This window comes from Neofelis nebulosa, chromosome 5, assembly GCF_028018385.1.
Source record: "Neofelis nebulosa isolate mNeoNeb1 chromosome 5, mNeoNeb1.pri, whole genome shotgun sequence".
Taxonomy (NCBI): domain Eukaryota; kingdom Metazoa; phylum Chordata; class Mammalia; order Carnivora; family Felidae; genus Neofelis; species Neofelis nebulosa.
This window is the reverse complement of record NC_080786.1, coordinates 158117499-158144632: the sequence shown is the minus strand read 5'-3', so window position 1 is coordinate 158144632 and position 27134 is coordinate 158117499. Positions and strand designations below refer to the sequence as shown.

General features: G+C 53.3%; 1 protein-coding gene across 19 annotated transcripts in view; it reads right to left on the bottom strand.

Annotated features, from left to right (window-relative positions):
• The window catches only part of ADARB1 (adenosine deaminase RNA specific B1), a 136131-nt gene that overhangs the window by 23507 nt on the left and 85490 nt on the right, over positions 1-27134 (bottom strand). For 9 of the 19 annotated variants that reach the window (XR_009262402.1, XR_009262401.1, XR_009262400.1 and 6 more), the window contains 7 exons: positions 22780-22854; positions 20438-20514; positions 18343-19277; positions 14599-14713; positions 12403-12571; positions 11624-11772; positions 10422-10653 (listed from right to left, as the gene is read on the bottom strand). Coding sequence is in view for 15 of the 19 variants with exons in the window: in XM_058732237.1 (XP_058588220.1) it covers positions 10422-10653; positions 11624-11772; positions 12403-12571; positions 14599-14713; positions 18343-19277; positions 20438-20514; positions 22780-22854 (1752 nt within the window). In the remaining 4 variants the exon portion in view is untranslated. The other 10 variants (XM_058732244.1, XM_058732242.1, XM_058732243.1 and 7 more) reach the window with 6 other exon arrangements.

The window sequence follows — 27134 nt, the reverse complement described above, 5'->3', positions numbered from 1 at the left end:
CAGGACTCTAGGAGCCGTGACGGCCCCGTGGAGGCCCTGGCGGGAACGCGGGGCGTGCCCCCCGCTTTGGCAGATGGGCTCCTGCCGATGCACCTTACAGAGCCCTGGGAGGGCGAGGAGAGCAGACGCCGCGGGGCTCCAGGCAAACAACGCCCCCCAGCCGCCCTCTGCAAAGACTGCAAACTGGCTCAGCCCCGCGTGAGGGTGCAGGGGTCCACGGGTCCACGGCGTTGTGCCGGGCGATGCTAGAAAGAACCAGGCAGGTGCCCACACGCTGCGCCCTCTCTTGCTCTCCTCCCCCCGTGATTTCTTGGAGGCCAGGGCTCAGAGCACTGTCGCCCGGCCAGGTCCCTGATGAAGCTTCTCCACGGCCTCCACGGGAGCGCGGGGGCCCTTCTCCCCACCGCACGGTCTCCCCACTGGGCTGTCTCGGAGTGTGCCCACACAGGAAGCCCCGGCTTCCTCCCTCAGCTCCACGCAGCCGGGCGCACAGAGGCTGTGGTCATCAGAACCAAGGTCACTCCACCTGCTTCTCCACGGGACTCGCCGCGAGACTGCCCCCACGCAGCCTTCTCGGCCAAACCGCCCACCAGACAGACGCATGGTACCTGGTGACCCTTGGCGTCAGTGCCGTGCCTCCCTCCCCGCCCCCAGCCCACGGTGGCCTCGCCCCTAAGCCTGCCCCCTGCCCCTGTCCCGCGCTCTTCTTCTCGACGGAGTGACCCTGCCTCTCTGGGAGGGACACAGGTCAGCCCTGCCTTCCAGAAGGGACTCCCGAGATGCTCTCGTTCCCTTGGGGCGGAGACTGCAGCCAGCTGGTAGCCTGCAGGCCACCAGAGCATTTCCGAGGACTTTTCTAACCCTCCAGCCCCCTGGCCAGGTGTTCGTGTGATGCGAATAACGATCCCCTTTCAAGCACTCTGGAGCTTATGCTAATGAGGTGACCCGGGAGGGTCGGGGCGGGGCGGGTCCATAGGGACATAGGGACAAGTGGGCTGGAAACGCTCCACCCGGAGGGCGCAGGGAGCTATGGCAGTGGGGGGCGGGGAGCGGCGAACAAGCAAGGAGCTGGAAGGGAGGTGCCATATGCCCAGAGACGCAGATGCTCCATACACCCCCGAACCTTCTCCTCTTCCACCTGGCTGTTCCCGAGTTGTATTCTTCATAACCAACCGGTAGGTGTTAAGTAAACTGTTTTCTCTGACTTCCGTGAGCTATATTAGCAAATTGTTCAACCCGAGGACTGAGCCCAATAGCCGAGTGAGACAGGGTGCGGGAGCCCCAGTGCCCTGTTCTAGCAGACGCGACTGTCATCTGCAGGGGGGGCAGTCCCGTGAGGCCCAGCCCTTAATCTGCGGGGTCTGCATGAGCTCCAGGAGGCATCCCAGGGACCCGGAGAACCGTGCGTGTGGGCGCCCACACACCACACCCGTGGGGGGCGAGAGAGGCAGCAGGGGTAGTAGCTGTCTCCATGTTGTCCCTTCTAGAAGCATCCTGCCCCCTTTCCTCCAGGCCTGTGTGTCTGCCTTGTCTGCTGTTTGCACGGATGACGCGTAACTAGTTTACAGGCACAGGTCGTGAGGGTTCCCGTCCATGAGTTTTGACTTTTATGCTCACGAGTGTCACCCCATCTCAACAAGACCTGGAACGTTTCCTTCTCGCCTGCAGGGACCCTTCTTCAGGCAGCACCTCTGAATTACCGAGCTGCAGGAATTGGCTTTATGGGCTGGGTTCTCACCTCTTGCTGGTTATTGAAGTCAGAGTCTCTTTCCCCAGTGTGTGGCTTTTCTCTTCACTGTATCTAAAGGGGTTTTGGCAAATAAGTTTTAAATTTCCAAGTTAGTCAAATTTATTCATGTTTTTCTTTCTAATTTGGGCTTTCTGCGCCTTGATTGAGAAATCTGCTTAAGTGGAAGCCACAAGGATTGCCAGGACCCACTCTTCGCGTTCAGCTCCGTAATTTGCCTGGAACGTGCTTCTGTGTGCCGTGTGAAGGGGCCTGCTTTTCTCGGAGCATAAACACGCTCCGGGACTGTTTGCTGACCGCAGATCCCACACGCAGCAGCGCCGGCACCTGCGGTCCCGTTCCCTCCCCCTCTAAGCAGCACAGCCGCCATCCATCCCGGCTCGGGGGGCGACGTGCGTGCGAGCCCGCTGTCCCCGGCTGCCTGCACGCGTCTGGGCCGGGTTCCAGGTGATGGGACACAGCTGCCACGTGACTGTGCCTGTGGCGGCCGGGCCGGGCCGCCCCGGGCCGCCCCTCCTACCCTGCCGCCGTGGCAGCTCGGACCAGGCGCCGGGTGATTTGGCGGGGGAGGGGGAGGGGGCGCTGTGGCGCCCCGAGGACAGAAGATGTGTCCTGGATGCAGCAGGAAGACGGAACCCGGACGACCCACCTACTTCTGGACCTGACTTTCTGTGAGACAGAAATAAACTTCCATCTGGTTTACGTGTCCCCTCAAATGCGGGCAAAGCTGCCACCAGTCGTTACCAGTCTCACACGGCTGCGTTTCCATTTGAGTGCTGGGATCAGATTCCCGAGGGCTGGGAAAAAATTAGGGCATTTGGTTAAAATTGCATTGAAGTTGTAGAAACTTCACTAGTTGATCCAACTATGGCAGACGCACTGTTGGCCCCGGTGTGGGTGGGCGGGTTTGTATGACTGAGGATGGCTTGCCACTTTCTCCTTCACCGTCTTTACTGCCGTGGTAACAGAGGTGATAATAATCCCAAAAAGTGAGCTGGGGATCCTTCCCTCGTCTTCTAATCTCTAGAAAAGACGACCTCAAACAGGGATCCTCAGCTCTGCAGGAACGTAGGGAGTTCACGCCAAAGCCGTCCAGGCGAGCGGGTCTGCCTTCTCTACAGCCCTCTCCTCTCTTTGGTTTTCTTCAGTTTGTTTCCTTCCTGGGATGGGGTGTGACGTGTGCATTTTTAATGGTTACGTATTCCCCTCTCCACCTATGCCTGAGTCAGTTTCAGGAATGCACATTTTTCTGCAAGGCTGCTTGCATTTCCTTTCACTGTCAACACCCATTGCGTTTGAAGTCGCCTACAACCCTGCACGTAACCACCTACGGCTTGTTCTTTGTGACTGATTAGCTGTGCGACTCTGTGACTTCCGATCATTTTCTAATCTCCACTGTGATTTCCTCTTCTGGCTAGTACGGAGGTACAGCTGACACTCACTACAGGGCACATATTGAGGCCCACGCGGTAGTGAGAGGCGACTTCTGCCTGTGCCCTTGAGGCCCATCATCCCCGGAGTCCTCCTTGTCCTATGTGCCCCCTGCTGCCCCTCCCTGGGCGGCCACTGACCTGCTTTCTGCCACTGGAGGTTAGCTTGCATTCTCTAGGATTTAAATTCATGGAACCACCCGCCAAGCACTCCTGTTTGTCCGGTTTCTCTTCCTCTGCACGGTTATTTTGAGGTTTACCCGCAGTGCACCGGGTGGCATTGTCCATCCCCCCCCACAAGTACCCGCCGCATGGACACCCACCGTGTGTCTATCCACTTACGTACAGGTGGCGGCTGGCCTGCCTCTGCTTGCCGACTACCACAAAGGAGCTCTGAGCACTCACGTGTGACTCTGCGGACATGCACTTCCACTTCCACCTCGCACCCAGGAGCACGATGGCTGGGGCGTGCGACGGGCACATCCTTAGTCTTTTAAGAAATCGCCAACCCGTCTTCAAAAGGACACGCCCGTCCACAGAAGACAAGGGCACCAGTCTCCCTGTATCCCTGTCAACCCTTTACGTGGCCAGTTGTTTTAATCTCAGCTCACAGTGTGACTTTCACCTCGCTTGCATTTTCTAGTGATGGTGAACGGTGCCGAGCATTCTATCATGTGCGGATCTGACATCTTTTTTGGTAAAGTGTCCATTCAGATTATTTTGCCCCTTTTAAAAACTGCTTCTCCCCCTGGTTGAGTTTTGAGGGTCTAAATTTATATACTGTATACAGCCCCTTTATCAGATACATGATTTGCGAATATTTCCTCCCAGTCGGTGATTTTATTTCTCATTCTCTAATGGTGTCTTTAAAGAGAAGCAATTTTAATTTGATGAAGTCCAATTTATCAGTTTTTCCTTTTATGGAGAGTGCTTTTAGTGTTATATCTAAGAAAACATCTACCACAACTGCCAAGATTTTCCCGTTTTCTTCTACAACTTTTATACATTACTATCTATGATCCTTTTAAAAAATTTTTATCTTAATTTAGAGAGAGCACACGAGCAGGGCAGAGGGACAGAGGGAGAGTGACTCTTAAGCAGGCTCCACACTTATCATGGAGCCCGATGCAGGGCTCGATCCCATGACCCTGGGATCATGACCTAAGCCGAAATCGAGAGTCAGTCACTCAACCAACTAAGCTACCCAGGCGCCCCCATCTGTCGCCCATTTTAATCTCTGTATGTGGTGAAAATATGAAGTTCCCTTGTCTGTTTTCACATAGAGAGGTCCACTTGTCCAGTCATCATTTGTTAAAAAGACTTTTCCTCCATGAGTCACCACTGCACCTTGGTCAAAGGTCAGTGTGACCAACAAGGAACAAGTGGAATTTGAAACTAAAAAAATAATACCATTTACATTATTAATACCTTCAAAAATTAAATATTTAGGGTATAAATCTAACAGGATACGTATGAGATCTCTATGAGGAAAACTACCAAACTCCGAGAAAAGAATCAAAGAAGAACTACATAAATGCAGAGATATTCCATGCTCATGGACAGGAACACTGGGTATTGTTAAGATGTCGGCTCTTCTCGGCTTGGTCAGTCCCAGTGATGACCTCAGCAAGGTGTGTTGCAGGTGTTGACAAAATGATTCTCAAGTTCACCAGAGGCTAAAGACCCAGCACCACCAACGCAGCACAGGAGGAGAACACAGTCGGAGGACTGGCACTGGGGGGCTTTTAGACTTACGACAAAACTGCAGTAACTGTGATACTGTGATTTGTAAGAAATGTATCTTGGTCTTATACATATTTGGTCTTTGTTCATGTTCGTGGTTCCTGGCTCAGGCTCCTATAAAACCTTAGGAATTTCCTAGGTGAGAAGAGCCTTACAGATGTCTTTTGCTATGTTAATGAGGTGGCTTTTAGAAAGCACCTAAGGAGGAGGGCTGGTTTAGAGGGTTGGGAATTTCAGTCCCATCCCCCTGACCCCCAGGGAGGGGAGAGGGGCTAGAGGGTGAGTTAATCACCAATAGCCAATGATTTGGAGCACCTGGCTGGCTCAGTTGGTAGAGCGTGCGACTCTTGATCTTTGGGTCATGAGTTGGAACTCCATGTTGGATATAGAGATTACTTAAAAAAAAAAAAAAAAAAAAAAAAAATCAATGGCCAATGATTTAATCAAATGTGCCTATGTAATGAAGCATCCATAAAAACTGCAAAGGACAGGATTTGAAGCTTCCGGGTTGGTGGGTGTGTGGATGTGAGGAGAGCAGCACGGCTGGAGACGGCGTGGGTGCTCCCTGACCCTCCTCTCCCCATGCCTCACCCTCTGCATCTCTTCACCTGGCTGTTCCTGAGTTATATCCTTTTACAATAAGCTAGCGATCTAGTGGGGGAGATGTTTCTCTGAGATCCGTGAGTCACCCTAGCAAGTTAACTGAATCCAAGGAGGAGGTCCTTGAGACCTCCAATTTACAGCTGGTTGGTTAGAAGCACAGGCCAACTGGAGGCCGCCCGGCTCATGTCCTCGTTAGAATGTGAGGAACCAATCCCTCCCCGACACGTATGACAGAACTGGATTCAAAATCCAAACGGCAATCAAGACACTGTAGTACTGGCAAAACAAGACACGAATAGATCAAGGGGACAGAACAGAAAGCCCAGAAACAGACTCACATAGACACAGTTAACCGATCCTAGACAAAAAACAAAGGCAACACAGGGAGCAAAGAGAGTCTCTTCAACAAGTGGTGCTCAAACAACCGAGGACCCATGTGCAAAAAAATGAATCTGGACACAGACCCTACACCCTTCACGATAATTAACTCACAAGGATCACAGACCTAAATGCAGAATGCAAAACCATAACCCCCTAGAAACAACACAGGAGAAAACCTAGGTGACCTCGATATGGTGATGAGTGTACATACAGCACCGAGGGTGCAATCCACGAGAGACAACATCGATGAGTTGGACTGCATTAAAATTTAGAACTTCGGCTTGGGTAAGACCAACGTCCACAGGATGAACAGACAAGTCACAGGCTGGGAGAAAAATCTGATAAGTGACTGTTATCTAAAACATGTGAAGAACTCTTAAAACTCAACAAGAAAACAAACTACCATGTTTTTAAAAATGGGCCAAAGATCTTAACAGACAGACAGGTCATCACGTTTGGGCTCCTGTGAAGAATGCTGCAGTGAACGCGGGTGACCGAGAATCTGTTGGAGACCCCGCTTTCAGTTGTTGGGGCGAGTGCCCAGAAGTGGGATGGCTGGGTCACATGGCAGTTCTAGCTAGCGCTCTGACGAGCCGCCACACTGTTCCCGTAGCGGCCGCCCCATCTACATTCCCACCAGCCGCGCTCAGGGTTCCAAGCTCTCCACGTCCTCGCCAACACTTGTCATCTTCTGTCTTGTCCTGTTTTGTTGGCGGGGACATCCCCATGGGTGTGAGGGGGTGTCTCGCTGTGGTTTTGGTCCACGTGTCCCGGCCGATCGGGGACATCTTCCTGCACTTGTTGGCCGTCGGTGCATCTTCCCGGAGATGTGGCTTTTCAAGTCCTTTGTCCGTTTTTGAATCAGGTTTTCTGTTGTCGATTTTTAGTAGTTCTCTACATGTTTTCAGAGTTTCTTACAAAACTGAACATATTCTTACCACGTGACCCAGCGATCACACTCGTTGGTATTTACTCAAAGGAGCTCAAAACGTAGGTCCGCACCAAACCCGCACACAGACGGTTTACAGAACTGCCAGCGCTGGGAACCAGTAAGGTGTCCTTTGGGAGGTGACGGGCAAACACACGGGTGCGTCCAGGCAACGGGATGGTATTCGGCGCTAAGAAGGAGCAGGCCGTCACGCCATGAAGACAGAACGAAGACGCCATGAAGACGGAGGGTCCGCAAGTGCATTTCACTAAGTGACAACAGCCAATCTGAAAAGGCTACATCCTGTATGATTCTATCTGTGTGACGTTCTGAAAAAGGCGGGACCATGGAGACAACAGAAAGCTCAGGGGTTGTTAGGGGCTGGGGAGAGGAAGGGGTGACAGGGTGGAGCACAGAGGATTTTCAAGGCAGTGAAAATACTCTTTATGACACCCTAATGACAAATACACGTGATTAAGTAACTGCTCAAGCCCAGAGAACGTGCCACACGCAGAGTAAAGCCTCATGTAAACTACGGACTCTGGGTGACTATGATGTATCCGGGCAGGTTCATCATTGGAACGGATGCACATTCTGGGGGGGGGTGCGGGGACACAGAGTATATGGGAAATCTCTGTACACTCCTCTTAATTTTGTTGTGAACCCAAAACTGCTTTTTAAAGATATAAACTCTTGGGGCGCCTGGGTGGCTCAGTCGGTTAAGTGTCTGACTTCAGCTCAGGTCATGATCTCACAGTCTGTGAGTTTCGGGCCCCGCACTGAACTTTGCGCTGACAGTGCAGAGCCTGCTTCAGATTCTGTCTCCCTTTCTGCCCCTCCCCTGCTCATGCTCTGTCTCTCTCAAAAATAAATAAACATTTTTAAAAAATTTTAAAAATTAAATTAAAAAGTATATATATAAACTCTTAAAAAATGGTTAATGTGATAGATTTTACATCTCATGTTTTTGCCACAATAAAAATAAATCGTGTTTGTCTACATCAGCAACAATTATCCTGAATACACAATAGATAACAAGATAATTCTCACATGAATATAGGAAGTATGAAGTTCTAGGAATTAATCCATCAAAACTGCCTGGCATATAACTGACCCAGATGACAGTTCATGTATGGAAAAATATACAATACTCATGGAGGGACTGATTTAACTTTATGTTCATTCTTTCCCTTTCAATCCATAATTCCACAATTCCATATAAAATCTAAGCAAGACACGTGGTGCACCTGAGAAGCCGATTCTATAATATGTACAGAAGAACAGAGGCTCGTAAAAAGCTACAAGTGTGATGAGAGAAGGATGAAGAACAGTCTTATCCAACCAGACCTTTAAACACACTAAAATGTCAGAAGTGTAAAAACTGTGGAACCTGTACAAGTACACTGGATTATAGAGACTCGAGAGGCCAGGAGCCTAGGAGCAGCCCCATCTTTGTAAGGGTGTTCAGTATATTACAGGGACGCCTTCACAGATCAAAGAAGAGGGTCTCGATTATTTAGTAGACGTTCCCAGGAAAACTGACTCACCATACTAAAGTAGTAAAGCCACATTATTATTTACAACACAAATGTATTAAAAGGCCTAAGTTTGCGAGTAAAATGATAAAAATTTTGGAAAAAAGTACGGGAGAATATTTTCATGCCCTTAATTTGAGGAGGAATTTCTTAAATAAGATTCTAAAAGTACAAATCACAGGGTGAAAGATTAACGGGTAAGGTTCTAACAAAGCGAAGAGTTTCTCCTCAGAGCGTGGCACGGACCAAGTGAAGACGGGGGTCTGGACTGGAGAAGACACGGAACCTTCTCCGACCATCAAAGACTGCAAAGCAACTACAACAAGAACGTCTGCCGGTCAAGATGACAAAAAGCATGAGATGCAGAAGACGAGTGGGTAGACGGTGTGAACAGGTCACTCCAATGAGAAAGATGAACGACTGCACAGCTGCTCCACACCCCCACAGAGCAGTTTTGAAACGAGGCGGAAACCAGCCTCACGCACCGTCGGTGGAAGCGTACACAGGCGTGACCCTTCTGGGCGTAGCAGAGACCCGTGAAGTCCTGCACGTGTGCAGCAGAGACCCTGGACGGCAAAGGTCTATGACGAGCCACGCTCACGAAAACTCCAGGCTGTGCTGTGGTGGAGAGCAGACCCAAGTCTCTACGGCGAGGGCACGGACGCAGCACGGCCATGACTATGGCAGGGTCTCTGCAGAAACCAGCCGTTTGTCACCGCATCGGGGACAGTGTCCAAACACTGGGTTGAATGAAACTACGAGACACAGAATAGCACCTAAAGCACAATTCCGTTTCTATGAATTAACAACATACACATAAATACCCTAAAATGACACCACCATGTATTTTTCCAAGGCCACACACACACACACAAGTGAATGGATGGTGGACAGGAAGGACACATAAAAAGCAAATTCATCAAGGTGGGCACAGTGTGCACCTGTACCTAAGGGCAATGGACCACAGCATATGCTGATTCAAGTTCTGTGCACCTGAGGCTCTCTGACAAGGTCCTTGCAAGAAAATCAATACAAAGACCTTACAGACAACCGAACAGGTACATGCGTGCACATACATGCACGTCAACCGTGACGGTTTTGGAAGAGCAGTCAAGAACCCGATCACGACGAGCCGCACAGCAGAGCTCTGAAAAAGGAGGCGATCTTTGTCTTAATATGCTTTTGTGCCATCCAACTTCTCGCACCTACCTACGTTACTTGCCTTTTTTTTTTTTTCAAGTGAACGTTTGTTAAAAAATAAACAAAAAGCTACTGGAACACCAGCGTCTGACGAAATGAGGCCTTCTAAAATCTGGCCCGGACACATCTTTGTCTGAAAGAGCCTTTGTCAAGCAAACGCAAAGTGTCAAGCAAACACTGCGTCTCAGCTGCCCCCACCTCACTGGAAGCCACCACCCCCAACACGGGATGCTAGGGACACTCTGCACTCACAGAAACCCCAAATGGTAACTGTGGGGAACAGGACCACTAAGCTGGCATCTAGCAAGAATGAGAACATCCTTAGTTTTAGTTTTCTCTGGGAGCAAACCGTTCTACAACTTTTTTTTCAGAGAGAGAGAGAGAGAAAGGGAGAGAGAGAGAGAAGGAGGGAGAGGGAGGGAGGGAGGGACAGGGAGCATGAACAGGGGAGAGAGGTAGAGGGAGAGAGAAAGAGAATCCCAAGCAGGTGCAATGCTCAGTGCAGAGCCCGGTGCGGGGCTCGATCCCATGACCCTGGGGTCGTGACCTGAGCCAAAATCAAGAGTCACGCTGAACTGACTGAGCCCCCCAGGCGCCCCTGGGAGCAAACTATCTGCAGCACACAGATGCCCCAATGCCCCGAAGTGCACGCGCAAACGCAAGGGCGAGGCAGAGACGCAGCCCGAAGGACGGCAGCCCGAGGCCCAGCTCGATCCCCTCAAGGCGGCCCCCGACACGCTGGGTGGGGCCCCGGTCCCACAGAGGGCGCAGGAGCACGGGGCAGGACACGCAGACGACACCAGGCCCAGAGCGGTGGACGGCGCCTGCGGGAGCCCGCGGGCGGGAAGCCTTACCGGGCCATCTTGTCGCTGCAGGACATGGTGAGCAGCCTCTCGCCCTGCAGCACCCCGTCCCACGTCTGCAGGCTGGCGTTGGACCGCACTGGAATCGTGCCTTCGCCAGACTCTATTTTCGTCCGCAGCTGTCCTCTGGCTTTGCGGTTTGGATGCCTGTCCGCTGGTTCTAGGAGAGGAAGGCCAGGTGAAAGTCCTCTCCTCTCCTCACGGGAAACAAGTGCAGCAGCCCCTACACATTTAAAGTCGAGTTTATGCCTGGGTGCACGTGCTCACTACACAGTAAGTGACAACCGCACGGGGCCCTGGGCAGGAAAGGCACAATGCAAACCAAAGTCATGGAAGTAGGTCCTGAAGAGCGCTTCCATTTTAACCAAAATGTTCACTTTCTATCGTTAAAAATGAGCTGAAGCAAACAGGACAAAATGCTGACATTCGCTAATTCTAGCGGATGGATATTTGAGTGTTTGTTACATTTTTTCCCTGCATTCTTAAATTTTCAAAAATATATTATGGGGATGCATAAATAATGCAGAGGGAAGCACACGCACAAACATCTAAAGTGATGGTCTCTGGGTGACAGGAATACGGGGGATTGGCAATTTTTCTTAATATTTTAAAAAGACGTAGCCACCACCCAGAGTGAGAATGTGTTACTTTTATAACCAGAGAAAATCATGCACTCAAATGTTGTCTTTGCAAGAGATAACGCTTAAGCTGGGGAAAAGACATGAGGGCACAAGTTACTATCAAATATATGCAAACACGGGTGGAGGCCAATGCGATGCGACAGGGCCCCCTTTGCACTGGTCTGTGCCGCTTCTGAAATTTCAGCCAGATACCCCAGGTACACACGCATCGAGTCACAGTTCATCACAAACACAGATGATGCGCACCTCTGATGTACAGACGCAGACTGCCCAAATTGAAATACTAAAAGCAATGTTGGTTTGATAGCCTCGCTCTATTCTAATTCCTCAGTATATCAGAATCAACGTATTTCATTAAGATTTTCTAATCAAATTGCCAGTGGAAAAGAAAACTCTCCTGCTTTTATATATTCCTATCAGATCACTTTCAAGGTGACACTCTTCAAAAAAAGGGAGAAAAGGACGTTCACGCAAGTCTGCTGTTCCATCTGTTACTACGTAATCACCAGTCTCCTTGAGACGTTGCTACTGGCTGAGCACTGGGTCTCGTACCTTCCAGAATCGGCTCGTGCGGCGAGAAAATTCTGGCGTCCCCACAGGGAGACGTGCTGATGTACAGATGGAACTGAACGCTCTCCTTCAGCCTGAACCCGCCGCGCTCTGACTTCTGAAAGATGGACCTTTTTTGATCGTCTTTGCTACTGGAAGGAAAAAAGTTGCAAAAAGGAACTTTAAAGCTGTAGACAAAGTTTAGTCTGCCACAGTCGACGATGACTTTCAGAGGCCAGTGTTTTCACCAGGGTACAGATAAGCTGCAACGACAATATCTGCGTGTCACGACAATGAACACAGTTCCTGTCCCCCCAATAATGAAGTTATCGGAATGCGGGTGACCTCCCCTCCTCCGCGTTTAGGACTTCAACACAGACGACACACAGAGACGGGCGCATAAAGGAAAGTAGCTTGGACAGTTGGCCTGCTGTCTTTGCGTACGGTGACCACGATGGGTGGCCATGGTCCCAGGTGGCTTAGCTCTGCTCACACGCATGCTGCACAAGACACAAGCACACGGTCTCGAACAGACTTCAGATCTACGACTGCGCCAGCGGTCAGCGCACGTGCGTGTGTGTGGCACCTGGCCAGCTCTCGTCTGTACCTTGAGCCTCATGGGAAAATGGGACCCAACCGCACTGCTGCCAATAAAGTTACTGTTTTAATTAAAGAGTTTTTCAGAGATTATAGAAACAACGAAAGGTTTTGCAGTACATTCTGATGGGCGGGGAATATTTTTTGAAAACTGCTCCCTTTAGTTATTTACTTAGTGCACTTACTTTAAGTAAAGCTCAAGCTGTGTATAAAGAAATCTGAGCAGGGACCTCCGAGCTACTATCTCCGCGTGGCAGTCATTTAACGCAAGGCCACGATCACTCATGTACTCGCCATTAATGCACTTTGTTCCCGTAGAGACACTTATCACCTTGGCATCTTTCACATCTGTGCCTGAAAAACAAACGAGACGTTATTCCTCTGAAGGCACAGGCACGCGTGCCTACCTGTGCTCCCGGGGTCTGTGTGCCTTCTCAGTGACTTCCCTTCCGGGCTGTGAGCCGACCACTCAGCCCGTCTTCACGCGCACGCCCGCCCCTACTTCTTACCAGGGCAGACCCGGGCTCCGCAAAGCACTTCCCGCTGAGGACTCGCTGTGCAACGTTTCTGGGAAGCCAACCTCCCCGCCTCTCTAGTGCACAGACTCTGAACCTAAGGGACTCATTTCCTCTGGACGCAGCCCCGCTGGGTACAGGTAGGGAGCACCGGGTAAGGGTCGATTAACCGGTCTGGCAGTTAGTTTTGAAATTAATAGCAAAGCACTAAGGAGGGTACGAGGAATGGCTCACAGAGGGATGAGGAGGAAAAGAGAAGTAACTCACAGTGTCCTGCCTAGGAATGCCTGTCACCATCTAACTGTACTGGGAGTGAAGCCTGCTGGGGACTTCGGGCACGGGAAACGCGTCCACCCTGACAGGCGCGGGGCAAGGCCTGGAAAGCCTGACGGTAAACCGCACTTGCTATCAGCTGAGTGCAGGGCGTGTGCCCCAAGCGGTAGTTAGGTGAGGGTTTCACTTCAGTCCTGTGGGGTCCTCTGAGGGGCACACGACCACTGTCTCCGTCTCAAAGATGAGGGCCCTGAGGCCCAGAGGGGTCAGAGCCTGCCCAGGGTCATTCAACCACGGGGAGCCCGAGCTGAAGCAGGCCAGGTGACGTCAGGGCCACGGGCCAAGGGCTGTGTGGTGCTGCCTGCAGGCGTAAACTGTGGTGCTGAGCAAAGGCCCCGAGTGAGATGCACACACCACGATGCAAAACGCCCCGGGAGCCGGTCCGCGCCCCCTGAGCCCAGGAGGAGAGCCGCACGGAAGGGCCGCCCGCTGCTCACGCCTGCCGCTGGCGGAGGCCCAGAGCCTCGCCCCGGGAACGCTGCATGTCAGTAGCTGAAGCATTCACCCCTCGGTCATGTTGAGAGCAGCAGCAGAGAGAACCGGAGACAACACAGGCTTCAAATCCCAAATTAAACTGAGACCCCAGGTCACGTCCAGAGCCCTTCACGCTACCGCAGACACACTCTCAGCTGTGCCACGGTAAACACATCGTGCACGAAAAAGCCATCATCATTAAAGCAGCAGTCACGTGTCCTAGGGCATCGAGGGCTGGATCAATGCCGAGGGTCATGGAATCACATCCTGTCCACAATCAGATAGAGGAGAGTGACCTCAGGAGAAAAGGACAGAGCAGGGACCCCACAGAGGACTGAGGTGTTCTCCCTGGCCGGCAGGTGTAGACAGATAAACCACTGGCTTGCTCTCTGGCCCTAGGGCCGGATGTCTGCACACGGCCAGCTGAGTGGACGACCCAGTGTAGAGGGCCCCACGAGGAGCCTCAGACTCAGCCCCAGCCTGGCCAGCTGCAGGGACCCAGCAGGGGGCACGGCTGTGGTCTCCTGCTCTTGGGGTGGTCCAGGAGCAGGAGCTGCTGAGCGTTCTCACCTCCGGGTGAGGGAAAGAACTCAGAGAGGGCGCCTTATCCTGCTGGGACTTCCGGATTCATTTAATAGGGTTTCATGTGTCATCCCAAAGTGTGCTTTTTACCCAAGCAATTTCTGCTCTTGCTAGAGCTGCTCATCTATCTGCCCAATAAAAGTCACACGCAAACTATCTGGAGGCATCACCATTAGTCGGGAAGTCAGATACGTCCCACTTTCAAATGACAGAAGTGCATTTTGCTGCCCTTTTCCAGAGTAGATCAAAACCACTCATTTATGGTTACAGGAACCAGACATTAATGCAGTGTGCCGTCTCCAAATAAAAAACTGAGGTTAAGAAACTGAACATTTGTAGGTGCAATTCCTACGTTTGCATAGGACAAGGACTCTGAAGAATTAGGAAGATAGTCCCCGCTAGGGTCCCAGAGATGGTCACAGTCTGACCATCTTCCCCTCTCTTTTAGGCGTGAAGAAAGGCACCCCAATGTTTTACCTGTTGTCATGACGATGCCGGCAAGAACTTTCCTACGTGCGTGAGGAGAGGAGAAGTTGTCCGTCAGGTCACCGAACTTATCCAGCACCAGGCGAGCCACGGCATCTGCTAACACCTGAGGACCACAGCAGGGAGTCAGGGGCGCGGCCCGCACCCGCCCTGTGCACACCAACACGGCGGTCCCTTCAGAGTGGCCTCATAGACGGCTTCTCTTTTGGAAAACCACACAGGGAAATCTGGCAAACAAGCGCGTGTGAGTGAGTGAGTGTGTGTGTGTGTGTGTGTGTGTGTCTGTGTGCTTTCCCTTCAGAACGCTCCCCGGAAACAGAGGTCCAAGGAATTCGAGGCTCTGGATGGACTCCTTCAACGGAGTCTCACAGACAAGGACGGTCCAGAACCGGTGCCACCCGTCTGGTCCACCGGGATCCCCTCGGACGAGGGAAGCGGGGCCACCCCGGGCCACCTGCCCCGCACGCCCTCTGCTCTGCACCAGGCCCTCCCAGCCTCCGGGGCCACACTCCCGGGAGCATCAGGGCTTGTGAAGGAAACGAAAGTGCTTCTTTCCCTCAACACGGAAGGGCTGCCATCGGCTGGAGGGCCGGCGGGGCCAGGGAACATCAGGGCAAGGACAGGGGCGGTGTGTGCAACCCCGAGCCCCACGGCAGTTCCCGCAAGGCGCCTGGGGCCAGGCCGGGGAGCAGGGTGCGAGTGCCCACAGGGACCCCTGTCTTCCTCCCTGCCATGGGGCAGCCAGCCAGCCTCTCGTGCCTCGGTTTCTCCAACGTGCAAACCAGCCGCCCTGCCCTGCCCAGAAACCAGCATTCACGAGCGTCCAGCAGGGTGTTTCTCACTCGGCCCAACCGGCCGCGGGCAGCACCGGCGGCTGCGCTCCCCGAGGGAAGGGGTGAAGGGCTCCTGACACATTTCCATGCCCACAGCCTGCACCGGAGGACGCTGCTCAGGAGCAGGCACACCTGGCAGAGCGTGGCCGCAGTCCCACCTTCACGGCTCACAACTCATCTCGGGCATCAGGGTTTGGGGAAATGCCGCCTGACAGGGGCGTGTGTGAAGAGCCATGTCCCCACCGAACCCACCCCTGTCTCGGCAACCAAACGGCCAGATCCAGTGTCCCAGCTTGGCCCCTAGGAAGACACTCCCCAGATGAACAGACACGTCCCGCATCCCGAATGATGACTTATTCTGAAGAACAAAAGTTGCCATGAAAGCTCTCCTGCTGCTGCACCGGAAAATACCAGGGAGCCCAGGAAGACTGCGCTGGAGCCAGAGGCGTGGGCGTGGACACAAGACACAGGGCGGGGCAGCAGGCCTCCCCCTCCCTGCCCCCCCCAGCCTCCTGTCCCACGAGGAGGGTCCACGCCACACACGTGGCTGCAGGCCACACGGTGGCGAGGCTATCAGAGTAAGGATCACGTGTTCCAACTTACATAAAAGAACAAATCCTAAGAGAGGCTAAGGATAAGCCAGAGAAAAGAAAAGCGTCTGATGGAAGGTTTGGCAAAGTTCTACACCACGGAGCTCAGAGATGTGCAGGTCGGGCCCTTACGGTGACACGGACTCGTGAGAGGCAGGCACTTGGGGCACCCGGACAGTTTTTCTTCCCCTTAAAGAGACTGTGATCTCATTCCTACAAGTAAGGAAGAGACTCTCCCTCTGCACGTTGGGTGCCACACGAATCACACCCGTGTCCCCACGGCCCCAGGCAGCGCCCGGGAGCTGCGAGGCCCCAGTCCAAGGCTGGCTGTGGCGCTGGCCGCTTGGTTGTGCCGCGTTAACAAAATCCACTACCGGCAGGGGCTGCGGCCGCATCTCTGGGTTTAAACCCACCACCAGGAACACGATGAAGGTGAAAAGTCCTATGAGCAGGGAGGGCAGGCCCAACACCCTCAAGGGTTACTCCAGGAAAGCAGTGAGGATGCTCACCATTCCAGGATGTACGTCTGGAAACCTCCAGGCCAAAGGCAACACAGTCCAGAAATAAAGCTGTAAGGGCTGATTCTGCGAAGGCCACCCCAGGCCCTCCCAGGAAAGCATGAGCATGTCCTGGGCTCCCGAGGGGGCTCCAGAGACACCACGGTGGGGGCGCTGTGAGCAGAGACAGGACACCTAGCTCCACGCCTGCAGGTCCCCTGGGCCCCGACCAGAGGTTCAGAGACGACCACTGGGCGCCTGCAAGAACTCGAGGCAAGTGGCATCAGGCAGGGCTGAGAGCACCCCACCCTGTCCCTCACACGGGATTCCCATAGACGCCCCTCCCCAGTGAGGCCCCCCGGGGCCCCCGGTGGAGCAGGAGCATGGGGCCAGGCCGGGGAGCAGGGTGCGAGTGCCCACAGGGACCCCTGTCTTCCTCCCTGCCGTGGGGCAGCCAGCCAGCCTGCAGCCAACCCAGGCATCTGGGGCTCACGGGGTTCGCCTCAAACACGGCAGCAGGCGCCACAGGAGTCAGGTGGCCTCAGACGCTAATCTGCACCCAAGCTGGAGCGCACTGAGCCACGGAAGCCCGAAATACATCCTCTCTAGGGGGCCGGCTTGTGGAATCTTCTGAAAAATGTCAGCAAGGGGTCAAGAGGGGAAGTGATTCTTTGGTTCATAAAAGACCAGTAGAATATTCTGAATGGGTTACTTTATACTGATGTCGCATTTGGTTGCTTTAGGCAAAATAAAGTTTCTTTTTCCAAAACCTTGCACTACTGGCCATTTCGGGAGGTTACCCTGACTGTGTCCAAAGACAACTGGGAAGCTGTTGCATCCTGGATTCCTCTGAGACAGATGCAAGTTGTCCCATGTGGCAATTGGAGCCCTTCATTTTTTTTCCCATCAAACCAGTTCAGATTTTATCTTCAGCAGTAATACTTTGACAAAAAGGAATAGAGAAAGTCATCAGGTTTTCTCTCTAAAAGAGTAATTTTTACACTAGGCCAGAAAAAAAAACCCGGGTTTCCAAGAAGAGAAGCAAGACGTAATCAGAGTCGTAGGATTTAGAGATGCCAGCTACAGCTGTTTCCCCCTCCTCTCTTCCCTTTTCGAGTCAGCCAGGAGCCCGCCCTGAAATCCTGTCTCCACCCTGGTCTTACTCGGGAGGGCTGTCCTAGGCCAAGCAAGTGTGGCCACCTACCTCCAGCCCAGCAGGAGGAAAGCCTGCACGGATCCCAGGTACAGACTCCCGGGCCCCTGGAGTGCCACCAACGGGTCCCCTTCCTTCTCCCACCTCTGAGAGGCTCACAGACCTGCTACGGTGCGCCCTCTGCCTGGCTGGCCCTTGGCCTTGGGGACCGTCAGAGCTGCGGGACACCCGCCCTGACCCAGACGCGGGCAGCCTCACTTCTGTGCTCGGGACTCTCTGGTGAGACTTTGCAGGGAGCACCGCTGAGCTGGGATGTGGTCCCCGTGCTCTGGTCACAGGCTGCTGTGGGACACGGGTCCCCACAGAGGCGGACGGTGTGGGAAGGGAGCCACGGGCTGCCGTGCGGAGTGGGGCAGGGCTCAGCCTGGAGAGCGCGAACGGCACTGCTCTGGGGGACAGGGTTTTGTGGGTCCCGCCCGCATGTGATGGCCCTGGACGGGCTGCCCGGCACAACCGGTGTGGGCAGGGCAGGGCAGGGACACCTGGAGCCAGACTTACCGGTGACGCGCAGACGCGCCAACAGTGACAAGGAGGAGCGAAGCCCTGTCTGAAAGCACTGCCAAGACACGGCCACCGTTTCTGGCAGCACCACAGTTCCTCACCTGTGGTAAATGCAACTGAAGGCCCTCGCTGGGGATGGGCTGGCGAGACGGTGTTTGATCCAAGTGCAAATTAAAAATGGTCGCCAGGGCAGACTGTGCAGCCCGGGCCTTGGCGAGCTTTTTGTTCCGGCCCGAGCCCTCGAAGAACTGGCCGTCCACCACCACAGACATGACAAAGCTCTTGGCGTGGCTCTCCCCGCTCTCCGACAGGAAGTCGTACTTGAGCCCCGGCCGCAGCTCGTTCAGGATCATCACGGGGTTCTTCCCGCTCGGCGGCGGGAACGGCGGAGGGCCGGGCAGGGGAGGCTGCGCGAGGCCGGCGGGTGCCGGGGACGCGGCCAAGCTGAGGTCCCCGCTGGAACTAAAGGAGTCGTCCCCGTTGGAGCCCAGGTAGAAGGGCGCATCCGACCTGTCCGGGGTCTCGAAGCCGTTGAAGAGCGTGTCGGGGAAGTCAGCCTGGTCGGACGTGAAGTCCGTGTTGGCGGACAGGGTCCTCCCCATGGCCAGGTGGGCCTCAGAGGCGTTGGGGAACTGAACGAAAGAGCGCAGGGCCTTCTCCGCGGCGTGCAGCTTGGCCTTCTTCTTGGTGGGGCCGGAGCCCTCGAACACCTGCCCGTTCACTTCGACGGACATGACGAACAGAGGCGCGTGCACCGGCCCCGTCTGCGACAGCAGCGCGTACTGCAGGCCGGGCTTGATCTCGTTCAGCTGCATCAGGGCGTTCTTGGGCAGCGCGGGCCCCGGCGGCCGCCTCCTCTTCTTCAGGCGGAACTTGGCGTGGCCATTGCTGCCCTCCTCCAGGGGCCGCTTCCGGCCGGTGCCGCCACCACCCCCGTTGGAGAGCGGGGCGCCCTCGCCAGGCCCGGGGGCGCTGCCGTCCGTGGGGAGCGCGCTGTCCAGACCGCAGCTTTCCTTAACATCTGTGCTGCTCGAACCTGCGGTGCCCAGAAAGAGTAACTTACAACGCCTTCGTTGCAGGATCTTGTAAATGCAAAATTTATAGATTCCTTTATCTCTCTTTGTAACTGGTTAAGTGATGTGTGCTTATTCACTCTGCCTCTGGCCGTACGTGCAAGAGCTGCACCTTCAACCCAAGAACCGCCACCTGCACCACGATGGGCAACTGTACGTTTCGCTAACTCATGGCCAACGCCATCTGCGACTACTGCCCCCAACTGCTTTTGCGTTCAAGGGTGGATTTGTAAAACAGTTGTTTTCTACAAGAATATTCTGAAGCACCTAGAGATGCTTTACTCAAGCTTATCGGGACGTGGGGTGACAAATTAATCCTGAAAAAGCTTCCCTCAGGAAGCCCAATGTCAGTATTGACACACATTCTCCTCCTTTTCAATGTCACTTGCTCTGACTGTGCCCACACCGGGCTCTGGACTGCAGCACCTCCCGGACCAGGGCCAGGATTTACAAGATGCACTCACAAGGAATTAGTGTTTCAGGGTTAGAATATTCGATCACTATGTGAGGTCACTGGATTTAGTCCGTGAATCAATCTGGGAAAAAGTCCTCATGTCATCACTGAGGGATGCAGCCTCACTTCTAGTGTGAGCTTACATTTTTTCATGACACACAGGGATTGATTTATCTCTGGATCCTTAATGTATTCCACGATAGGAAAAAGTACATAACGAGACATAAAACTGAAGCTGCGAACAGGCTACCACTTCCACTTCCTAACTTTCCAAGTAAAGGCAGCGATTTTGTCTTTTTTTAAGAAACAAATATTTGACGGATTGACAGGATAAGCTGCCTATCCCACCTTTTAAAGGTAGTTTCTATTTGCAGTTAATGAAGATAATTTTAAAACTCTCTAAGTTTGGCGAAACAAATATGATTTTAATTTCAAAACGGGGAATTAAAAGGCATTTACTCTTCTCTGTAAGTTTATTAACCTTTTTTTAAAAAGAGAGAAAGAAACAATTCCCTGTTTTCCCAGCTCATCTTCATAGGCCGTCTGCCGCGTGAAGCGTAGGAGTAACGACCGGGGCCCTGTCAGTGGGACTGCATTGGAAGACCTTTCATTAGCGCTCAAAGGTGTAGTTAGTAACCGAAATAATTTTTACACGTGTAAGCAACTTACAAGTGCCCTGACAAGTCAGCCCTCGCGTCACGGTACATAATCTAGAAGTAGATGCTTGTGACGCTAAGCAAACAGCACTGTGGACACGGGAAGATAAATGGGACAGAAAGTCCGACTGACGGCCACCAATCCCCAAAGTGAAAGTTCTCAAACTTCCGGGGCGGCCGGCCCTCAGCTGGGATGTAAAGAATAACCCTGGCTTAAACCCACACTCTGGGAAACGGACTCTGCACGGAGGCGGAGGTTGGGAGGCTGCTGACCTCTCTCTGCAGACGTCAAATACTCCCCAGTACTCCCGACACACACACCACTTCTCCCAGTTGACAAAGCTGACGGAATGGACACTAAATTTTCATTTATAACATCCTCCAGCAAAAGCTCGATAGGTTACTCCTTTCGGTGCTCGAAGGAAACAAAGGTTAAAAAGGGCAGAGCAAGACAGAATTTAGGTGAACTAATAGGCAAGAACGTCACACATCAGGCGACTGCATACATCCTGACGCTGTTGCCAAACAGGATTGTCGACATGGAAGATCAGGCCGTGTAGACACGCGCGTAAGTGTGTTCCATCACAGACTCACTGTCTCTGAAACAAAGGCTGTCCTTTAGGAGATAAAAATGATCAGTAGTGGACTGACAAACAATCTTGAGATGTAAAAGAAAAAAAATACGCTTCCTATAATAGAGTTCACGTAAATTCCAAGTTGTTACTTGCTTCAGAAGCACTCAGACACTGCTCGTATCCCGTCTTATCAGAGGTGCTGCTGTGTAAAGGGAACACACACTGAATTAGACAGACAGACCCTGCTATCACAGCTCTTCCTAAGCAGACGTGGGCGCGACGTTAATTCACGGATGTGAACGCCACCCAATAAAATCTTTGCTGCTTTTCAAACGGTAGGAAACGTGGGACCTCAGCACAGACCTCCAGACCGGAACCCGCATTCACCCTTCAGGAAAATCACCCAGAAGAATCCTTCATCTTGGTGAGTTACCACAGGATCTGCATGCCCTGAAGTCTCCACCCACGCCAGGCGGACAACAGCCCGCGGCCCCGAGAAAAGGAGGCTTGGGGGACACGTGCTCACACAGTCCTCACGGGGGGCTTAGTGCCCGGGCAACAGTGGCCGTGGTGAGTGAAGCTGACGAGCAGAGACAGGCTGCGCCCCAAACAGGCCTTAAGAGTAGGCTCTGATGGGGACACCAGCCGGAGGACAGCACCCTGCAGGCAGCGGGGGAGGGCAGCGCCACGGTCACGCTCTCCCACACTCGCAACCGCCAAAGAGCACGTTCTCCGTGTGGTTCGTGCAACCAAGGCCCAGAGCACCGCAGAGCTCGGCGGCCCAGGAGGCGGGAGCGCCCTGCCCGCTGAGCTTCCGGGTCCTAAGTGGCCGCAAGCCCAAGCCCAAGGCCTCAGCTGGTCGGCCCCGAGAGGAGTCACAGGGAGACGTGCTGAGCGGTGTTCTAGTCACGGTGACCAGTCTCGGTACGAGGTCACCCGGCGTGCATGCCCGCCTGCTCCTCCCTGGGCACGACCAGACGCTGCAAGTACGGATGCAGATCAGAAAACGGTGTCTTCGCTGTCATCGCCCCAACTTCTGTGGGAGCCTTTAAACCTCATCCAAATGCACTGCTCTCGGGGATTAAAGATAAAACAGAAGAGACAAGTGCATTCCGCAAACTTCTTTTGGCAGAGAGCACCACTGTGGGGGGCCGGGGGTGGGGGGAGCTGTGTGCCCCTGAGGCTCGCCGCCCTGCTCCACAGACGGGACAGTGTGGCAGACAGAGCAGGCCCCACGGTGAGCTCCGGTCTACAGCAGCCCAAAGGCTCGCCAAAGTCTTGGAAACTTAAAATCAGCAGGCTTGCGGGAGCCCCCTTCCCTCAAAGCACAGGGAGAATTCACTGTCTTTGCAGGGGAACATTTAGCTATATTCTCCCAAATGACCAAGTACTTCAATCAATCCCAAAGGGTATGTTAGATTTGCACACATGAAAATCCAGCCACTGGTAGGAGACCCACGCCGCGACATGGCACGAACCCGTGCAGCTGTGAGGCACGTGCATCTAGAGACACGTGTTCTCCCTCCTAGTACACACGTGTCGGTCCCGGAACGATGGCAGTGGAAGGTCCAGACAGACGGCTGTGAGGAAAACGCCCACACAAGTACCAACACCCACTGCAGGGAACACATCAGAAAGTTAAAACATTCCACCGTTAGCCCATTTCGCAGGAAAGGAAATCACTTTTCCCAAATTCGTCTCATTACAACTATTTACAAGAACACTACGATGGTAACGGAGAATTAGCTACTTGACGCTACATGATGGGCCCAGGTCTTACTCATGTTTTCTTCTTCTTCTACATCCATGGCAAAGTGCTTGTGAGGGTCTCTTGACTGGCGGAGACGGTTTCTGTCTGAAAGACAGCAAGAAAATGACTTTGAGCGTGCCCGTCGCATGAGTACAGGGGGTAAGTCCGCTGTGCGGGAACCACTGCGACAGAAGTACAAGTGAGAGGAGAAGCCTTCACACGAGGAGGGCTGCTCTGTCGTCCAGCACCGAACGCGGGGATGCGCCCACCGCTCTGGCACGGTCCAGGACACCGAAGGACCGCCAGCCGGGGCCGCGGTGCCAGGAGGGACGGCGGAGGTGGAAGGAGACACGGCAAGGGAGGCGCCCTCTGAGCCGGGCGGACCGTGCCGGGGACGGGGCCCTGGAGGGCAGGGAGGACAAGGACGGCTCGGAGAGAGCCTTCCCATGGGACGCAGTGAAGACACTTCATGTCACAACGGAAGACAACAGAGCCACACACACGCCAGCCCATGCCATTGGCCATTGGCCATGCCAATGGTCACCACCGCCCAGAGCACTCTGGTCTGGCCGGAGCAAGGCCACTGCAGGATTTCCCCCCACTTCTTTTCTTCGTCCTGAACAGCACCTCGTGTGGGTGCCACTAAAGGGCACACACAGCCGTTCAAGTCGGACCTAGCCCCTTAGCCACCTGTGACTTCCTTTGTTGGCAGGAGAAACCACAGGCACCCTCAAGGAACAATTACTCCGATTCTCCGACTACGAGCAAGTTCAAAGCCCCGTCTTCCTGAATACTGTGGCTGTGCTCTGCAAGGCTGTATGAATGCATTATCCATAATAAAGGACCCCATCAGACGGCGAGCGAGGAAAAGACTGTAAATGTTCTGGCCACAGTCTCTTTGTATAGAATAAAACCGAAATGAAACTTACACTGTAAGTCACTAAAAGGCAAATCCAGTGCTTTCAGGATAATGGTAACGAAAACGTGCTGAAATAGGCACATGTGTCGTAAATATCCCTCAGGTATCTAAAATGTGTGTTTTCATGACAATCGCTTGTTAATAATGGCGAATCCCAACATATAACTGGCAAATTTGTTGCTAAAAGTTACATGGGTTCCTATTTAGAACCCTTTATTTATTTTATCTATTTAAGTAATCTCTGCCCCCACGTGGGACTCGAACCCGCGACCCCGAAGTGAAGACCTGCTTGTCCCCCTGACTGAGCCGCCGGGGGCCCTCTATTTAGAGTCCTTTATTCAAGAAAGTGTTCCACGTGGTTTCAAAAGCATTGCTATTTTGTATTGATTCATTACTTCATGATGTATTTGCTGAAGATGTATTTGGTGCAAAGCACAGGGTAGATACTATAAAACCTAAACGGATCAAGTAGATTCTGCAATTGAGAAATTTCAATATAAATATCACCTGAGTAGCTGGTCATATTAAGGGATTATTAATTGTTTCAGGGGTGGAAATGGTGCTTAAATTTTAGTGATATATTCTGAAGTACTTACACACAAAATGGTAACATCTGGGGTTTATTACTATAAACTAGCACACAGTGCGAGTGCAGGGAACAGCAGACGGTGTCCGGGTGGCACAGAGGGGTCGTGCTGGTGTGCTGATGCCCGCTGATGGGCACGAAGGCTTCCATTTGCAATTCTGAATTTGCACGTGCTTTAACATTCCCTTAATAGAGTTTTAATAGAGAGGAACTTCCTCGAGGTCCAAAGTGGGAGGGAAGAGGTCGTCACGGGGTAAACCACAATTCGCCCTCGGTGGAACGCAGGTGCTCTGAGGGGTCACTCACTGGGAAGACGGGTATGTGACGGCTAACCCGAGCGAGAGGGCAGGCCGGGGGCACACCCTGAAGACGGCCAGCAGGTGGCCTGCAGGAAAGCACACAGTCACAGGGCACGTCAGAGGAACCCCAACTATTAACTCTGGACACACACTCACACCCTGCAGGGCACTCTGTTCTTACTGGCTGAACACCGGTTTCAAAACAGCAGAAGGGATGTGCACAGTGGCCAGTGGAGCAGGGGTCATCTTTCCTTTCCTCTAGCTCAGTACAAGCAACTCTCCTGGACATGACGTCTAAAGCGAACATCGGAAAGGCTCTGGGAGGAGGGAAGAAGGCAGGCCAGGTCACAGACCAGGTCGCAGACGAGCTGGGACCAAGGAACTGTGCAGCAGGGAGCCCCCGGGCCTGCTTTTTGCATCATTATCCCAGACCGGGAGCCGAAGACGCTGGTAACCTGGAAACACCGAGAGACAGACAGAGACAACACACACGAACCAAACAAGAACTGACTGTGGCCAAAGGTCCAAGACAGGCACCCGCCAGCTCGACAGGCAACTGACAGAGCAAACGCCCTCCCCGGCCGGACCCCACCCTCCCACCTGCACCGCACAGTGAGGGCTGACACTCGGGGAGCCTGCCAAGGTGCCCATCTCATCCCCACTGGGGGTGTCAGGGGAGGCCCAGCTGGGAGTCAAGACTCGCCTCCACCTGGCAACGTCAGTGGAGGCCACGGAAGAGCGGCAACCTGGGAACTGTCAGCGGTGGCCTGCGGGGAACCTGGACCCGCACGGCAGTGATGGGGGGGGGTGGGGGGCCCTCCCCTGACAGAGAGAGCGGCGTGAGAGAAAGTCAGCGGAAACAGGAAGCTCCAGTAAGACTTCTGGAACATAATCCGTCCAGGTTTCAAAGCAAAAATCATTCATCCTACGGAGAGCCACAAAGATCTCTAACTGAATGAAAAAACACGATCAACAGAATGCCAACCCAGAGATGTTCCAATTACTGGAAAAAGATTTTAAAGCGGCCGTCACCAAAAAGAAGGAAGCGAGGAGTAAGTCTAACTGATTTTAGCGGCTGGTTGAGCAGCACCGGTCAGCAGGCCGGCGTGGAGTCGGGGAGGGACAGACGCGCAGAACAAGGGACCTAGCGAGAGGCCTGACCAACAGGTCACGCTGTGGACGACGGTGCCAGCGAGCGGCCGTGGAGGAGGAACGGTGCTGTCCACAGACGGTGCCGGAGCCCTGGGGCACCCAAGTCTGCACCCTGCATGGGATCCACTCAAAATGGACCCGGGGCTTCAATGAGAAACAACGAATTCACAGGAGAAAACCCTCAGGGTCTCGGATGAGGCAAAGAGCCTGCAGACTGGCACCCAATACACGACCCGTGGCAGGAAACGCTGACAAACTGGGCTCCTCCAAAGGAAACACTCCTGCTTGAGACCCTATTGAGGAGACACAAAGACAGGCCACAGATGGGGAGAAAAGGGTTGACAGCCACGTATCCAAATAGAACACACATGAGATTCTCAAAACTAAACGATAAAACAAGCCCGTCAGAAAACGGACAGGAGACATGAACAGCCAGTATCATCATAGAGGATATACGTGCAGAGAGAGATGGCAGGTAAGCACCCGACACGGGTCCGCGACCGTCAGCCCCGGGGAAATGTAGCTTCAACCACGTGAGGCACCACCACACACCCGTGAGAGCGGCCCGCATACAAAACGGTGACCACCGCACACGCAGGCACGGACGCAGACAAACCAGATCCCTCGCACGTGGCCGGCGGGACCGGAACAGGGGCGGCCGCTCTGCAGAGCGGTTGGTTGGGCAGCTTCTTAAAAACTGAACATGGGCATTTTATCCCAGAGAGATGAAGACACGGTTCACGTACACACTGTGTCCAGGGGTACCTGGCTGGCTTGGTTGTGAAAGCGTGCAACTTTTGAACTCATGAGTTCAAGCCCCACGTCAGGCGAAGAGACTACTAAAAAAAAAAATTTTGTAATAAACATGAGTGTTTATAGCAACTTGATTCCTAATAGTCCCAAACTGGGGAAAACCCAGACGCCCTTCAACAGGTGAATGATTAAATAAAATGTGGCCCATCCATACCATGGAACACTATGTGGCAATGAAAAGGAGCAGACTATTGATATACACAACAGTCCGGAGGGATCGCCGGAGAATAGGGCTTCCTGGAAAAAACCAATCTCGTGGCCACTGCATGGACCCATGTATATTCCATACGTAACATTCTTGAAATGAGAAAACTGTACAAATGGGGAACAGGTTAGCGGTCATCAGGGTTTGGGGAGGCTGTGGGTGTGGCTATAAAAGGGCAACAGGAGGGATCCGTGTGGTAAAAGGACGTCCTGGATCTTGACTGTATGGAGGTCAACATCCTCATCGCAGGGTGTACCGTGTAAAGCAAATATGGGCTCTCTCTCGTGTCATTTCCTTACGGCTATGTGTGGATCTACGTGATCTCAAGATAAGAAGTTAAATTAAGAGTAGGCAGAAGGCACACTACACAATTAAGCAACCCCCGGTCCGTGGAGGGCTCCCCTGGAGGTC